The sequence below is a fragment of the Podarcis raffonei genome, chromosome 3, assembly GCF_027172205.1.
Source record: "Podarcis raffonei isolate rPodRaf1 chromosome 3, rPodRaf1.pri, whole genome shotgun sequence".
Classification (NCBI taxonomy): domain Eukaryota; kingdom Metazoa; phylum Chordata; class Lepidosauria; order Squamata; family Lacertidae; genus Podarcis; species Podarcis raffonei.
In genome coordinates this window covers 58,719,429-58,737,979 of record NC_070604.1, presented here as the reverse complement: position 1 = coordinate 58,737,979, position 18,551 = coordinate 58,719,429, and the positions used below count along the sequence as shown (strand labels likewise).

At 39.4% G+C, this 18,551-nt stretch overlaps 1 protein-coding gene across 4 annotated transcripts in view; it reads right to left on the bottom strand.

The window, feature by feature from the left end:
* The window catches only part of TPD52L1 (TPD52 like 1), a 26,709-nt gene extending 8,158 nt beyond the window's left edge, over positions 1-18,551 (bottom strand). For 2 of the 4 annotated variants that reach the window (XM_053381828.1, XM_053381829.1), the window contains exons 1-3: positions 18,465-18,551; positions 5,051-5,166; positions 2,478-2,626 (exon numbers count right to left, since the gene is read on the bottom strand). In XM_053381828.1, the coding sequence (XP_053237803.1) occupies positions 2,478-2,626; positions 5,051-5,166; positions 18,465-18,486 (287 nt within the window). In that variant the 5' untranslated portion in view covers positions 18,487-18,551. Of the gene's footprint in view, positions 1-2,477; positions 2,627-5,050; positions 5,167-18,355; positions 18,444-18,464 lie in introns of those variants that run through there. The other 2 variants (XM_053381831.1, XM_053381830.1) reach the window with 2 other exon arrangements.

Here is an 18,551-nt window from a genome sequence, read left to right as displayed (position 1 = left end):
CTCATACTGTTCAAATCAGAAATCCATTAGAACTGTGACTGCTGTACATTAAACTCATTTGCAGGAACAGCACAAGAGAAGGGGGTGGTTTTAAAATAGCTTACCAAATGCTAATATTCATATATGGGAGTTAACTGTATTTTATGTGGCCCAAACACAAACTACTTTACCCATAGCAGAGAAATTGGTAGAAATAAAATAATAATAATGTCAGGATGTACCCAGAATTGCCAGGGCATATACAACAGGAAAAGACAAGTGTCCAACATTAAAAGTACTTTGCTGCATATTTCTCTCTAAGGTTTGTTCCTATTATAGTTAATACATTTTTATACTGTAAGCCACCCTGGGACCTTATGGTAAAGGGCAGGCAATAAATAATAATCATAATCGCTACTACAACTATTAAACCTGTATGTGAAGAAGCATTCAAAATATTTTTACCCTTCTACAGTCTGATGAGCGAGAATGTTGAGAAAAATTCTACTACTGCATTTTGCATAATATTTAGGATAGCTCCAAGATACACAAAACAGAAGTGAACAGCAAGGTGCATAACTGGGACAGAGTCCTTGGTCACCAAATTTCATGTTTTTTCTTCCTGCTTAGAACTGCAAAGCACACCACCATAGGCATAGTCAAGCCAATGGCAGACCACCAGTGCTGGCTGGTGGGAGGCATTGAGCCTGATGGATCACAAGCTGTGCAGAGTGTTGGAATTCTGATCAAGGAAACCCAGTTCAAATCCTCACAAAGCCATTACACTCAATGGATGGTCACTGGTAAACTGCTATCTCACAGCCTTACCTACTTCAGAGTTGCAGGGATAAAATGTACCAGAGCTCCTTGGAGGAAGGTGGGGACACAACTGTAATATGTAGGCAAATAATGATAAGCCATTTCAGTAATTTTGCAACACTGCAATTATTATTCTAGGGTTCCTTGATAGTATCTAGACCACAGGTGCGTATCTGAAACAGTTTTGCTGCTTCTCCTAAGAGTCAGATAATGCAAAGAATGCTTCAGCCACAATCCTCTTAAATATGCACATGGCTGATTTATGCAACATGCTTTGACTTGCTATGCTTGCATTCTTCATCAGGGTTGCTAAGCTTTTTAAAATTCAGAGGCTACCTATTCAGCTACTAATCTATTTGCTGAGTGTGCATTTTCACAGTTCACCTTCTCTTCTGCCTGGAGATATATATTTAAGGTACTAGCCTTTAAAAAATGCCATTAATAATATATTGTTCATATTTTCATTACTACTATGAAATAATAAATGAACAGAATGGCATTCAAAAAATAACTATTCAGATTTGCACATGCTGCTGGTACAACCATCACAGTAGAAACCAATGAACAAACGTTACTGCTTGTTTTCTTTAAGCCAGTTCAGGAATTTTTTCTATTATTAGAATGAAGATGACTGCAACTAAAGTTCTCTCTCTGTTGAGTTCTTTTCCTTGTGCAAAATAGTCAGCTGAATTTTATTCAGGTTAGATGCAATGAAATCAGTGGACATAATTGTGTTCTTTAATTCCAATGGGTCCACACTGCATAAAACTTAGTTGAATGCTGTACCATGCAAAGTTTCCATCTTTGGAAGGGCTCCAGTGTGCTGTGACCAATATATCTTTATGTCTGTTGTGAATAGAAAGAATGCCAGCTCCATCATGTCAGCAGTGACCATCATTAACGCTGGATTTATGGTAGCATGGGCAGTTCCTCTGCATAGAGCACCCAACTGAGGAGACACTAATTGTTATAGTAACAACAACAACATCATTTATATAATGTGTGTGCACCAAATTTTGTCCTTACTCAGGGCGCCATATTAGCAAAGTCTGCCCCTGCCATCATCCACACAAAGTAGTTCAACAACAATGGCCACCATGTTAACATGGCAGTGTCCTACTGTTTACATGCTGCTACTGCAGTTATATTAGAAAAGGGCCACTTGTAGTAAGCATACAAAGCATGGTGGCTGCAGAGTCCATTGCACATCAGGATACTTTCAGCCAGCCCACTTCTCTGTGCTGACTGCAAAAAAAAAAAAAAGGCATCTGAACCATTCATAAAAAAGCAAAGGAAGTCAGGTGGCAAGAAAGTAAACATCATGTATGCTACCTGTAGAATAAAGCATGCAAAGTGACCCCTTGAAGGTGCATTTAAATAGAGTTCAAATTACTGGAGATAGCAATGGCAACAACAAAATGGCTTTTGACTAAATGTACTGAATTATTTGCCACGTGTGTATTCCATATCATCTCCAAAGACTTTCAGGGTGGCACATTAACTGGCTTTCAGTTTTATCTTCAGCAAGGATGGGGACGAAGGACGAAGTGAGCTTCAAAGCCCAATGGGAGTTGGACCCTAGGTCACTTTAAACAAAGTCCAATACTGCCATTGCACCATGCTGCCTTCATAATGAGAGGAGTACAAAGGAAAAGGATGTGCAGAAGGTTTTTACTTACGCAGTTGTCGTTTGTACATCATGCCAGCCCTTGCTGAAGTTCTGTTTCAGTTCATTCATCAGGTTGATGCCAAGCTTTTGTTTTATTTCCACAAGATGCTTCTCTTTTGCTGCCAACACTTGTCGCAAAGTTGCAATTTCATCTTCAAGCTGAATAGAATTAACAGAAGAAAAGTGCATTATTTTAATATTTAATGCTGTATTGTTTTTAACACTTGATTGGAAGCTGCCCAGAGTGGCTGGGGAAACTCAGCCAGACGGGCGGGGTATAACTATTTTATTTATTTATTTATTTTTATTTTTTTTAATTAATTAATTAATTAATTTTATTAATTATTATTATTATTATTATTATATTTGTCTTCATGATAAACGTAAAATGATTTTAGGTGACACAACTTCTTCAAGTACAAAAATGCCACGGTATTTGAATCTTTGGACCTAATAAAGTAGCGTCAAAATAATCTCACATGTATTTCATTGCTTTTCTCATTGATCTATGGACTACCAAAAACTACAAATATAATAAAAGACAGAAATGGCCAGGCTAGCAAACAAGTTAGGAACAATGTGTTTGCCTGCTCATTTCTGGATTTATAGTGGCTCAACCGAAAGTTTGTCAGGCAATGAGCTGCACAATGTCATGCGCAAGGATCTGTATGTACATATGTACTGAACAGATGCTTAGAAAGTAATTTGTGCCTTTAAGGAGAGGCAGTGTATGTAAAATAAAAATGGCTCCCATCAGTATAACCCAGAAGAGACAGAAAAAGCAGCCTAGTTAAAAAACATACTGGCAAAGAGAAAGTTATTTTCTTTGTGTCATTATAATAAAACCAATTAAGTTAAATATAGCCTTACATTTCATCTGATTATGTAAAGCAGAATAGTCAGGTTGTAAATTGGGAGGAGTACAACACAGAAGGGCTTGGGTGGGTACAACAGTCACTTCCCGTTGTTTTTACTGGACTTGGAAAAACTGATTAGTCCCAGTTTAAAGAAATAAACATCTTCAGCTACTTTTCTATTATTGCAAATGTCTCATTAAATGAAACATTGCGGTGGATTATACAACGTTTAGTTTCATTTTCAAATTGTAATTCTCCAAGGTAGTCTCTTCAGAGACATATTTATCTTATGATGTGAAAAATGTTAATTCCATACACAGTTAGGCCTTTCTGGACTGGGCTATTTTTAACAGAATTAAGATGAGCAACTTTGCTGTCATTTGGGCATTGAGTGCCATTTATACATATGAATATTAAGTTGCAGAACCTATGTTTTCATGGAAAACTAACTGCACAGAAGGTATCAGCTATATACACAGCAATAAGTTATAAATTATCTCCCCTCAGAAGCTACTACATTTTGAATTATATGTTAAATTATATGTTCCTTAACATCCATGAAAATCTTCACATTCACTGTACACTTTGAGGATTATTCAAGAAACAATACAATTGGGAAAATGCAGTTGGGAACTGCAATACAACTGGGAAGTGGGGAATCATGGCTTTGGGGAAAATCTTAAGATGGGAATGTGACAGTTCTAAGGCTTTTAAGGCAATGATACAGGGAAATATTTTCAAAGGCACTGAAAACCAGTAGGCAAACTACTCCCATTGGAAGTACAGCAGCCACTCCAAATAGAATGAATTCATTTATGCTCCAGAAACTTAGTAAATTCTGAAAAATTCCAAGCATTTCAAAATGCAAATCCCCAATGCATTTCCTTTGAACAATGTAATTATATACCATTTGAATGCTGTGAACAATTTAGGACAGTCTTGTGATCTGAGCTGACCTAGATTCCATTAACTGCTGTGACTATAAACAATACGTATTGTGGGATGTGCCTGGAGGATGAAGGCCTTAACCTCTGCTCACATCACTGAAAAGGAAAGACTGGGGGACAAAGACTTACAAAAGTGAAACACAAAATAATTTATGCCTGCTTTTATGACTCGAAAAGGGGTGGTGGAGACATAAAAATGAAAGAACAAATACAGTGTTTTCAAAGTATTACTGTATATTAATCAAAGAAACCTCATTTGTATATTTTGAACTGATGAGTTTATTGATCACATTTATATCCAAGCTCTTTCTTCAAATAACTCAAGAGTGACATACGTGGAAACACGGAATCACTCCATTTTATTCTATTAAACAAACTGTACGGCAGAAAAAACTGATACATGAAAGTTGCCCAAAGCACTTCATGGCTGGACAGGGCACCCCAAATTTTGGCACACTATCCATTCTAGTGCATTGATTACGTTCTCAATGAATCCATATGCAAGAATGCTCTTGTTTAAGGTAAAGAACTACCTGGATAGTTATTGCCCTGCCTCCAATTACGTTTTATTGGAAAAAGGTTGAACTCTGCTCAATCCATGCAGGAACCATTTCACACATATGGTGGTAAGGCATAGAGTCATGGTATTGGTATTCATGCAATTGCTTTTATAGCAATGTGCCCAAGGAGAATTGCATGGGAAAAGATTGGCATCAGCTGTGATTTCCAAAACCAGCCCTTAGTTTAAGATGACAGATTCAGGAGACAAAGAACATTACCTTGACAAGTTCAGCTTTTAATTCTTCTTGCTCTTCTTCAGAAATCATGTTGGTAAAATCAACATCAGTGACCATGTCTTCATCTACTTCATGTAACACTTGCCTTTCCAACAGACCTTTGAAAGTAAGATGACAAGTTTCAGGGATTTTTTTTCCTAGATAGGAAATGCAAACTTGTTAAAACAAAACAAAACAAAATGCCTTATGCTTGTTCAAATCTCCTTTAAATCTTTTTTTCTGAATTAGTAAGGATCTTAACAAGGAGGGTCCATCATGTAGAAGAATAGCAAATGCTTTGTGTGCAGAATGAGTCAGATTTGATATCTAATTAACAGGTGATTAGGTTCCAGAGGTGGAAAAGACCTCTGCTTGACAATTTGGAAATCCATTGCTAGCTTCAGCACTGCTACTGCCATTTTCAGCAAGCGACTCAGAACCAAATCATAAAACAAAGCAAAAGAACAGAAGCAAAGCAAACAAAAAACCCAGAGCAGCCAACGTCTAAATATTGAACAAGCTGAAATAATGTATATGAGATACACACACACTCAAACAAACAGCAATAAAAAACATCAGTTTATGTCAATTGTACTGGAAAGATGTAAAATTAGGTCTGATTATCAAAATATCTTTGGGGACTTCTTTATTTGATCCACAATGACTCTTTATTCCCACTTTAGCATATGTAGAAGGGAAAACAGTTATATACATCAGATGACATATGAATACCAAATCCCAACTTGCAGAATATGAGAGTGCAATTGCCCTCCTGTCCCACTTGCAGGCTTCTGCTAGGCATCTGTTTGGGCACTGTAAGAACAGAATGCTGGACTAGATGGGCCTAGATCCAGCAGGGCTCTTCTTTTTAGCCAAGTGGATTATCACACATAGCTCACAGCATGTGCACACCAGTCTTTTGTTTCCAGAAAGGCCATTTCAAGTCACAGCAAAATTGATTTGTACAGGAGAAGTAAAAATCCATATGAAAGAGCTACCGAAGCGCCAGTGTACAGTCTACATTGTACAGTCACCCAGAATATAACCACATTGTTACCTTGCTGGAAAATGTGGTGATTTGAAAAATGAAATATATACCTTTTAATTACCACTTATATACATGGAAAAGAGAAACACATTGTTGAAAATAAAATTATTTTATTGAGAGCATCCACTCTTCTGCTAGGAGACGTTATCACACAAGTTTTGTCACAACAAAAAGTAGTGGGAACCAGGGTGGATAAAAATCAATAATTATTTTTATTTAAATCAGTTTTTTTATTTAAATGCTTTTGGAGGGAAAATCTTTCTAAAGATGGTTTTCTTTTTAAGTTACATTATAGTACAAAGGCTATTAACATCAGGAAATAAGGATTAGTTTAAGTTTTTCATGTGTGCTAAAACTTTTTTAAAAAATTGTTTAACTGCATCAGTTAACAAATATGGATACATATGCTATATTATTATTGTTTTAGTTAAATAAATTGTTTAAATTGTTATTAAGGAAATGATTATTTTTCTCCTTCCAATAAAGTACAGCAGAAAAGTTGCCCAAATATAAACAGTTAAATTATGAAACCTCACCATAATTTCATAATTATCGGTCTATGTATTTCTAATAGTATAACCAAATCAGTAATTTTTGATATAACTGTAAAAACTACTCTGAAAATGTATTATTCCAAAAATGAAACCTTCATCTGGTTGTAAATATTAAGATGATACCAGCAAGAATGAGTATTTCTGTAAAAAATGATTTAAACACAACACAGAATAACTGCACATGCACAAAAATCGTTTTACATGCACAAAAATCGTCTGCACCCTGTCCTTCACGCTCCATGGACAAGACCTAAAAGTTGCAATCTATTTTCTTTTGTACATAAAATATACTTGAATGATGTACCTAGCCTCTTAGCTTCACATGCAATTTCCATTTACAACTTGTCATAAGAAGGAATGTTCTCTTTAAACAAACCTGTGTAAACTGAACATAGAATTTGTTCTATACTCATATTCTTACTCTCCCTTCAAAATATGCTGCTAAGCAACAAGCAGCCCAGTTCCCAAATGTTGCCATCTGCGTGTATATTTCTTGTCTTGACCTAACAGAAATAAGAATGTCATAAGGACACCATAGCACCAATTTAGATGTAGTGGTATTCCTAATATCAATAAAATGCAATCCTAACACACAAAATATGATTCTTTTTATCCTTGTAGCAATCTATAACTTCCGTTTCCATTTAAGATTTCTGCAATTTCACCACCTTGAAAGTAAATACAGCCACTTTTTCCTGTTGTTATTCTATCAGTACCAGCAAGCTGAAATCCATTCTGTCAAATGGATCAATGATCACGTCCAGCTGGAAACTGAGCCAAATATTTTTAGTTATTTGTTCCTTGTAAAAATGAACCAATAAGACAGATGAAGTGTGTCCCCAACAGATTCACCCCTACAAATAAATAATCTCTAGACATTCCTATATAAACCCTCGAAAACTGCAGATGACATTTGTTCAAACCCAATGAAGGTGTATTATTATTATTATTATTATTATTATTTGTGTACCGCCCTTCATCCATAGGTCTTAGGGCAGTTCACAACATAAAAATGCAAGATAAAACATACAGAATACATAATAAAAACAAAAAACCAATAACCGCCTTCCCACAAACACATTTAAAAGGCCACAGAATGCAAATTAGTCAAAGGCCTGGTTATAGAGAAACATTTTTGCCTGGTACCAAAATATATGTAATGAAGACACCAGATAAGCCTCCTTGGGGACATTCCACAAATGGGGAGCTACTGTGGAAAACACTCATTCTCATGTTGCCACCCCCGGATCTCTCGTAGGAGAGGCACACGAGGAAGGGCATCAGATGATGATCACAGGATCCGAATCAATTCATATGATGAAAGACAGTACTTGAGGTATTGCGGCCCCGAGTCATTTAGGGCTTTATAGGTCAAAACCAACACTTTAAACTGGGCCCAGAAACTAATTGGCAGCCAGTGCACTCGGGTCAGGATCAGTGAAACCGTCTTGCCCCGATGAGCAACCTGGCCACCAAATTCTGCACCAGCTGAAGTTTCCGAACTGGCTTCAAAGGGAGCCCCAAGCACAGTGCATTACAGCAATCTAACCCAGAGGTTACCAGAGCCTAGATGACAGAAGTTATACTGTCCCTGTCCAGATATGGGCACAGCTGATGGAAGGCCATGGAGCCTCAAGTGACAACAAAGGATCCAGAAGTACTCCCAAGCTATGTACTGGCTTCTTCAGAGGGAGCTGTCCCATCAAGAGCAACACTCTGGATATACCCTTGATAGCTCCCAGAAATCAAATGAGCCATAATACAGTATTCCCCCGAATTTGAAAAGTCTTCTTTTATGAAGTCGTCTTTTGTCCCCCAAATCCCCAGAATTGTCTTCAGAATAACATAAATATGCTTCTCTGCAGCTTTATACCAAGGCAGCTCTTCTGTTGCTCAGTTTCAGAAAACTTAATAATAAAAGGCATCCATATGTCACAGTGCAAACCTTTCTAACCTTCCTCTTGCAAGCAACAGATCAGAATACTATTCAAGCATTCTTTGAAATGCATGACATTATGCCTAAATAGCTTTTTATGCAGCTATTTATTTCATAATGATTAGATTCCAGTAGGAAGTACAATTTGTAAATGGATGGCAAACAGGAAGCACTTAGTACAAAACACTACATTCATTTCACACTTACTAAGACATATGGTATTTACTGGAATCTAATGCTCACCTTTTTTGGCCAAATTATGTTGCGAAAATTAAGGTGCATTAGATTCGATGGCAAATTTACATTCGCCAGCAAATACAATTTTTGGTTTCAAGGTTCTGAAAATTGAGGTGTGCGTTAGATTTGATGGCGCATTAGACTCGAGTAAATACAGTATTTCTAGGATCTAGGACTGGCAACATGTTTCAAAGCCTAGATGCTAGGCCCAGATATTTATGCACCTGATCAATTGAGGGCTCAAGATTTTTCAAGTTCTACTGTTATGATATTGCTTCATTAATGTATTTTAATACAATGATGACATATGGATAACCAAATTGTCACTTCTCAAAGCCAGCCACTTTCAGTCCAGCTGCCACTAGCCTTTTCCCCACTCCACACATCCACTTTTAAGACATCTAGCCACCAGGAAACCTGAACAGAAATTCAAAAGGGGTGGAGTTGAAATCAGCACACCCAAGTCACTTGAACTATTCGTTTCTGTTGTACTAAACTGATCGGCACTGTGATTGCGTCAATAGCCTAGACCCTCTAGATCTGCTGCAGTGTTGATTCTAAAGAACATACATGCCACAGAAGGAAAGGAGATGCCTGGACTGAGTATAACAGATCATCATCAACATCATCATCATCCCTATGATGAGAACAAAACTCCTTCTAAAGCCGACAACATTGTGAGGGGCAAAATAGAATCAATACCCTTGCCGATCACAGCAGACAGTGCCACAGTACTTCTAAAGCCAACATGGCTCCCATCAGGTGGAATGGATCTCTGAGTGGCCCAATCCTTCTAAGAGGGTATCAGTATAGTTACAGCATTGTTTCAGTGATGCTGGTAATATTCCCCCTAACAGATGACCATATTCTAAATGGCACAAGACTTCAATCCTTTTAAATACCTTGGAGTAGGACAACAGAGTTTACCCATCACTGTGACAATGTGATGGGGGGGGGGAATCTCTCCAGAACTCCAAAAATGCCAGCAGGAAAACCTGTCTAGGTTTGAAACAATATGTCAAGCACAAGTACTGTGCTGCCACTTTTCATTATCCAGTATTTTCAAGCCCATAAATAATTCTGTGCCTCCCAATAATCATGCCTGCACCAGCCGCAACTTGCAAGACCTCATACTTGATCCCAATCTAAAGAAACTCAATTCATACCACCACATGTCAATTTTTTTATCTGGACTATTTGGGAAGGTAAACGAAGCAACGAAACAGGCAGCCTCTTCCTTTTTAGCAGCAAGCTAACTTTTGGAGAGTGTAGAGATGTAAAAAGGATCCTCCTATCCCCCCTTAATCACATATATTGGAAAATAAGCAAGTGGAATAGATTCCTTCTTTGGTATGCCTTTTCGCTAACCACCATCATAACTGGAAGATGTGATAAGCAAAAATAGAGAATAAATTTCAGTGCATCAGCCTTGGAAGCACCATCAAGAATGCAAGCCCACCTCCCAGGAAAATAAATTGCACATGTGTGGAATCAGTGATTTATGGATTGTGACCCTCCTGATTACAGAAAAGTGTTTGCTAGGAAATCCTTTATCTTTGAACTTATTTCTTGCTCTCCTATTTAGTTGTAACTGAGGGGAAAAGGACTGCCATCTAGCCTTTTACCATGACATTTGTATTCTGTCCTTCTCCAAAGAGTTAAAGGTTGCATAGATCTAATTTTTATCTTCACACCAACCCTGTGAGACAGGTGTGGCTGAGTGCATATTTAGCCGTAGGATTTCTACAGCTAAGCACCACACTGGCTTTCAACTCACATTAACTCATATTACTTTAGATCGATGAAACTATGGAAAGATATTTGCACAATTAATTAGTTACGGTAGAAATTTCCTCCTCTTGAATGTAGTCATAAAAAACAGCAATTGCTCCAATGATCTTAACTGGTGCTTACAGGCATTGCCTAACTATGTCACAAACATAAAGGATTTTAATAGACATGTTGTATATATTTTAGAAAATACAGTGAGAAGTTCTAGGGTGCATGGAGTAGCTCAATTAGAGACATACTGTAAAATGTCAGGTTCAAATTATCCATGAAGTACAGCACATGCTGACCCAGCTAACATATGTTTCTCTGTTGATGCCTGATCTACATTTCTATTTCTCTCCATCACGTGTACAACCTTCTTTATCATCAGCTTGTGCACCTAATTAATTCAGACCTTATGACAACTTAAATGGCACATCAAGTGCATTCAAAAGAAACAACACAGAAAGAAACTTTGGAAATTACAGGAGTTCTCTGCTTCCTCCCAAACAGCTGCTTGATTATGGGTAGTTGCCAAATGCTCTCACATTTGCTTAATTATTTTAGTTAAAATGCCACCCTTCAGCAATATGTACTCAAGCCAACTGAACAATATCATTTCTTTACAGGCAGTGCATAGACTTATTATACTTCTTTCCCGCTGCTTAAACTAATATTTGAAGTCAATAGTTCTTTAAAAGCAAATTGCCATTGCTTTGTTGATTAACTGGTAGAGTGGTGTTGCGCAAATTGGGGGAAGTAATGCTACTGAAAATATTCTATTTCAGGACAACGCCATTAATCCAGGGCCCTGAATGATACAGAGGTTCTAGTCTGAACAATGGTTCCATTAGGCCTAGAGATGTTAACTGTACCGTAGTTAACAGACGTTAAGAGGAACAGATGAACTTAGAAAGGAATACTGGACTATTGTCATAATTCACACTTTTTCAGAGATTGAGGATACTTTGCATTAGGCTGCTTCTGCTCTCACTTCTAGGATAGGGCCAATAAAATGTTAGCAAATGTGACAATCTCCCTGACAGTGGAAGAACTCTTACCCAAACCCACAGATAAGAGGAAACAAGAAAGTTATTCATAAAACACAGATGCTGGAATCTTCACATCAACTCTATAAAAACAGGAAAGAAAGGCTGATGGCAGAGAATGACAATCTTTATGATTCTCAATAAAGTAAAACAATCTTCTCCTTTTGGATTTGTCAAAACACTTGTTCAATTCTGGTCCTTTTCCTTTTTGGTTGTAGGGTTAACTGGCATTCCTAATACTTATCCAGTGTGCTTGATTCGTATTTTGTGGTTTTGCTATTCTATATTGTTTTGGTTGAGTAATTGTGTTTTATTATACCTTTTTATATAATTATTTTGTATTAAGAAGTGCTGTTTGTATTTGTTAATACTTATTGTTGAGCCACTTTGAGCTGAACTTGGCCGTTGGAAAAGTAGCATACAAATATTAACAACCATGACAATTTACTCTAAAAATTAAAAAAGAGCAGCTAGTCATAGACTACCCTGTCAACCAAGGGAAAAGTAAACTCTCCAAGTTGAGAAAAGGAATGGAGATAGAGGGAAAGCTCCAGCTAAAACCTTACTACTTGATAAATGAGACTCACAAAGTGCTTTAAATATAAGCTGCATAACAACAAATACAAGAAAGCAAATATCTAAACCCTCAAAGTTTTGTCCTATATTTGCTGGCATATCAGATTGCCTGGGAAATATTTCTATTCTCTATGTTATAGAAAATGTGGAACAAAGAACAAAACTCTTGGTTCGAACTGATTTTTAAGTAAAGTATATGCTGACATGAGGGACGCGGGTGGCGCTGTGGGTAAAAGCCTCAGCGCCTAGGGCTTGCTGATCGAAAGGTTGGCGGTTCGAATCCCCGTGGCGGGGTGCGCTCCCGCTGCTTGGTCCCAGCGCCTGCCAACCTAGCAGTTCGAAAGCACCCCCGGGTGCAAGTAGATAAATAGGGACCGCTTACTGGTGGGAAGGTAAACGGCGTTTCCATGTGCTGCGCTGGCTCGCCAAGATGCAGCTTTGTCACGCTGGCCACATGACCCGGAAGTGTCTCCGGACAGCGCTGGCCCCCGGCCTCTTAAGTGAGATGGGCGCACAACCCCAGAGTCTGTCAAGACTGGCCCGTACGGGCAGGGGTACCTTTACCTTTACCTTTATATGCTGACATAATTAATAATGCACAAAGTGGTTCAACATTTCTTCCGCAAAATGACTGTTTGATTTGGGACAATCAAATTTTGGCTGAATAAACTTGGAAGTGCCCAAGCCGCATGCACCCGCACCACTTGACTCTGCATGCTCCTTTATCCTTCACTTCTTTTTTCATGCAAGTGACAAAATAAACTTGCAAGTACCAATTAAACAGAGCTTCCTGTTCATGTCCAAACTGTGAACTACAATTAACAGCTTCCAAACAAGCCTTAAAGTTGGCTTCTGATTTTAGCTTGTTTGGATGCAATTAATCAGGATTCCTGGCAGGGCCATCTTAAGCATATCCAGCGCCGTGATGCAAAGATCCCTCCGGCGGCCCCCCTCCCGTTTCCAGGAGTTGTCAACCTTTTTTAAGGGGTAGAACCCCAAAGTTACTGACCTTTTTTAGGGAAGGTTCCCCAGAGCTGTTGACTTTTTGATCATTGAAGTGGGCTGGACTAGATGACCCTTGGGTCCCTTCCAAATTTACAATTCTAAGATTTAATAAAAGGTCCTTACAACATAATGCATTTAGTCCCATATGATTAAGCAATTAAAAATAAATGTGTCCCCCAACCCTGAAAATAATGCACTCAGATAAACTGGTTTGTGCAGATCTTCTTGGGTAAGATACTTCGGTCATAATAACAGGCTACATCCAGCTAAAGCCTACTTAGGGCAGACCCTTTGAAATTAATGTTTGGATTTTTAATTCATTTCAGTGAGTCTACTCTGAGTAGGACTAGCATCTGAGGCAACAATATTATACAGTGGAACCTCGGGTTGCGAACATGATCCATGTGGGAGGCATGTTCACAACCCACAGCGCCTCGTATGCGCACACGCGGGTCACGATTTGGCGCTTCTGCGCATGCACAAGTGCCGAAACCCGGAAGTAACCCGTTCTGGTACTTCCGGGTTTGGCGCGGTGCACAACCCGAAAACATGTAACCTGAAGCGTCTGTAACCCAAGGTACCACTGTATAGTAATAACCAACAGAAGCATTCTCGGCACTGTAAAAATATATAAGCTTACAAATTGAGCACCGGTTCTTCCCAAAGTTGCATAAATGGTTAATGACCATGTTAAAAATAATCATCAGGGGATATAGTATTTTGGGGGGGGGGGCAGGGAGCCAAATGACAGTTAGTCCAGCCAAGTCAATGGAGGGAGCCTCCCTCAGACTCTAGAGCTAGACAGTATGGCCACAGATGCAGATTATTCTAGTTTGGCTCCAAGTACAACAGGCCTATCAAATCTGACATGGCGATAACTAGGATATTTGTGAGATTGAGATATGAACGAATTCAAATTACATGCTGCAGCTCATCAGCTCTTAATATATTCCCAGTTGTCTTTTGTGGTGAAGAATTTAATTCTTCAGAATATTATTGATGAATTCCATTTACAAAATGGGAAGCAAGCCAAAAATGGGGGAAACGCATTATGCTGCAATCCAAGCTAGAATTATTAGACAAGCCAAGAACTGCAGTTCAAACCCTTTCATTTTGTTTAATCAGCTTCTTTAAACCACTAAACAAAGGGTTCAAGGAGCATGCCTGTTACTTGAAAATGCTTGTTCCCTGTGTGGGTACCAAACAATGCACCAACCTTTTCCTCCCCTCATAACCTTTTCACAACAACAAAAAATTAAACACCCCTTTACAGGCCCCACAGAATAAATAATAATATGTAGAAAGCATGTAAGCAGCACAGGCACTACATGTATTCTGGGTAATCCCTCAAAATAAGGTTTAACTGCTAAGTCGTTTTGCCAACACTATAAGGGAGGTGAACAGAGAGTGCTCTGGTCTTTGATGCCCATTTAGATCTACAATTAATAATTAAATGCCACACACTGAGTAAAACTGCAGATAAGAGTGTGCTGTGCGGTCAGTCAAAAGCTTCTCCCAGGCTCACATCTGTTAAATAGGAAAGCAAGTTATAGCAGAGCATTTATACACTAATCTGACAATATTTGAGGGAAGGCTGTGCATGAAGCGATCACAGGGCAGGAATGTAGAAAATGGCTCTTGGGGCTAGGGGCTAAAGGGTTTGAACTGGTGCACGCAGTTACGGTTTTGCAGCGATCATCCGTAGGTTGCTGCCTATCTGCCACTCTTCTTACGTTTGAATTCCATCTTATGGTATGAAAGTGTGTGTGCTTAGGCTACAATCATATGTACATAAAACTCACTACACACAGGAAGGTGCTGGGGCAACATTGTGCTTGTGTAGATGCACGTAACTGGGATTTACAATTGACAGTGGCTCTACGTGCTGACCATTTCTTCAACTATACATACATCTATACACCATGTACAGATTATTGCTCAATTCATTGTACTCAGCTGAGTGCAATGGAGCTTAGACAGCAATCCTAACCAGTGAAGATATGAAGGGACAACTCTCCTGTGTAAGACAAGTTGCAACCTAACTGCATCTAGTGGGGGTGGGGGAGTGACAATATAATTCATTTGCTGCCTGTCTTATGAGATGAATTTCGTTACTCCTGCATTTTTGATATTGTAAGTTTATTTTATGTATTTGTTGATGTATTACTTAACACCTTAGTCTCTAAGTGGTGCACAGTAACATTGAAATGACAACAACAAAAATCAGTTAAAAACAAAAACCATAAAATGCCTGCTGAAATAAAAAAGGTCTTCCTTAGGCATTACACCAAGATCTGTGGATGAAACTCACAAATGAGTTAGGATACAGTTTGCCCTCTATACCAGCATAACTTGCACTGGAGAGTTGCCCCCTAGCCAGCAGGAACAGATATGCCAGGGTGGCAAGGCAAATCAGACCTCATTGACCTGAGCTGGCAGGGGTGTGTGTTAGAATGGCCAAAGCTGTACTGATGCCCAGCCCTGCTGGCCTCCTACTGCCTACAGAATGATGCAAGCATCACCCTGCTGGCACACATCCTTACCCTTCTGTCCACAAGCAGAGCCCAAAAGTGGGGGGGGGGGGGCAGTGAAGGGACAGGGCTAAGCTAGCTTGGTATCTGAGCCAGGCCTGTTGGCTGAACCAGCTGCAAGCTAGTGCAACCATCTGTCTGTCCCTCCCCTTCTGCCTAGGCTGCTGTGAGCACAGGGCGAGAGATGCCAAGGCAGCCCCACCTCCACACTGTTTTAAAGTCATTTATACTGGGTTCAGGCCAGCTGAGCTGTGGGGCGGTGGGGATTTGTCACATCCTGACCTAACCTATCCCAACTGGCCTATCTGGGAGTTAAGATTCCATCAATACTCCTAGAAAAATAAACATAGAATTGAGGTGTGGAACAGAGCCCAATTACATTCAGATCAGTGTTTGAAACTCCCATTGTTCTAGGCGCATTTTGCGACGGGGAATGTCATTAGTGCGGGCAGTTTCTGAATTCTGGGAGCAGTACAGTGGTACCTCGGGTTAAGAACTTAATTCATTCTGGAGGTCTGTTCTTAACCTGAAACTGTTCTTAACCTGAGGTACCACTTTAGATAATGGGGCCTCCTGCCGCCACTGCGCTATTTCTGTTCTCATCCTGAAGCAAAGTTCTTAATCCGAGGTACTATTTCTGGGTTAGCAGAATCTGTAACCTGAAGCGTCTGTAACCCGAGGTACCACTGTACTTTAATTTCAGATTAAAACTGCAGAATGGAAGGAAAGTAGGACCTTTTTCTGCCACCCCAATTCCAGCTACTCTGAAGATTGGAGAAGAGACCTTCTTAAGAATATTAGGGGAAGGACTAGACCATGTGAAAAATAAACATAATATTTTAGTTGCAGTTCATTCATTTCCAGCTTTGTATTCTTTTTATAAAAATGTGCACCTAGACATTCCGTTGTTGCGCCCATAATCTTAAATGGGTTATTATGCGCCCATAAATGGCTTAAGGTGCCATTTAGCTCCTAGCTTTCATAGCTCAGTTTCTAACACTGATTCAGATGATTAACAAAGACAAGTAATGGTGAATTTTAAAGAACACCACTTGCATTGTTCTTGAGACAAATTACTAGCATATATATTTAATCAACAAGGAGGCTCTTTTATTCCTGTGATAAGGCAGTTGGAAGAGGTTTATGCACATTTCTCCCTCAAGAAAATGAAATCAAACATTTTCAGATATGTTAATGAGATGGAAGAGTGCTTCTTTTCACTTAAAAATACAAGGTAGAGAACATTCCGCTGTGATTACTAGGCCTAGAAACAACTCAGCAGTGTGCATGCGACTGACCGAGTCATAAGAAGAGGATTATACTTTCCACTGTGAGGACAGAGGTCATTAAGAAGCAAATGCTGCATGGAAAAGCTCTAATTTTACTAGATATTCCTTTAATAGCAAACATTTTAATACTACCCATATCGAGCTGAAATGCATGAAATCTGCCATAAATCTGATGTGCACATAGACACAGCAAACAGAGAAAACTATTGGTTAGGAATAAGGTTTATGGAGCAGTAGATTTTTAGGAGGTATTACAACAGTATATTTGCTTTGAATTGCCAAGCTTGTTATGCAGCAATCCAAGCAAAGCCCTAGGGAGATAATACTGCAATAACCCTCATGGAAAGATGGTTTATATATCAACCAGATGATCATTAGCAAAATAAAACTTCAGAAGGTATTGTGAAAGCTGTTTCATCCTCAAAGCCCATGAGAGCCTTTAATTAAACTAAATATTTATTGCTTTCACTACATTCGGAGTCAACAAAGAAACTTTCGTTCTGTGAGCGACAGGTAACCAGCACTCCTATCCCAGGAAGAGGACAAAAAATGTTAGTGGAAAATGCAAGTGTGGAGTTGTTGCTGTTGTTGCTGTTTTAGTGTACAAAAAGGGTGCGTTTTAAAAACACATTACCGAAACATTATACACTAAGTGCAAGGAGGAGGATAAAGAATGACAATAGAATTATTACTGGCTCAGGGTGGTGGCGAATGGATCTTGCTTGGAAAGTAACTGGGATGGCAGCTTAAACAATGCATGCTTACATGGGAATGTATTCCACTGAACACAATGGGACTCAACTTCAGGATTGTGCTCCACAGCTGTTACTATGCACACAACATGCAAGCATGTCACACACTAAAACAGTCCAGTTATTTGGCTTATCAGATTGCACTTTATGAGAAATAAGTGGAGTGGAGGGGGGCGGGCGATTTTCCTGGTTTCTCTTAAGGTTCAAAAGTGGCAGTTTGTTAAGGGACAAGAAGAGAACCGGCCATTCAAGGTGGTCAGCTGTGTTTTGATTCTCAGGAAACAGCTCCGACTGCAGCGAATCACAGCAGAGCAAGACACCTTTGCTCGAAGCACTCCAAAATGTACCTTGAGAATATATATATATATCCATAACTCTACCGATCCACAGGAAAGAAATAACAGTGGACCTCACACTTCCCATAGAAAATTCATCCAATTTTGCCATGCGGGTCTCTTCAAAACTTTTTCTACCTCCCATCATGCAGAATGAGGATGGGGTGTGGATACTAAAACATTACCCCCACACTCCAATATATAGATATAGATGCAGTATAGATACATCACCGAGCGCGAAGCTGAGAGGGGAAAAGAGAGCGGAGAGACACCCCTTCCAGAAAGGAACCGGCGTGCGCGCCTTTCCGAACCGCTTGGCCGCCGAAGGAACTGACCTTCCTCCGCCTGCGCTTCCATTTCCCCCTTCAGGGCCCTCTGGGATCCGCTTCTTCGGCTGGGGAGAGACTCGCTGCGGCCGCTTC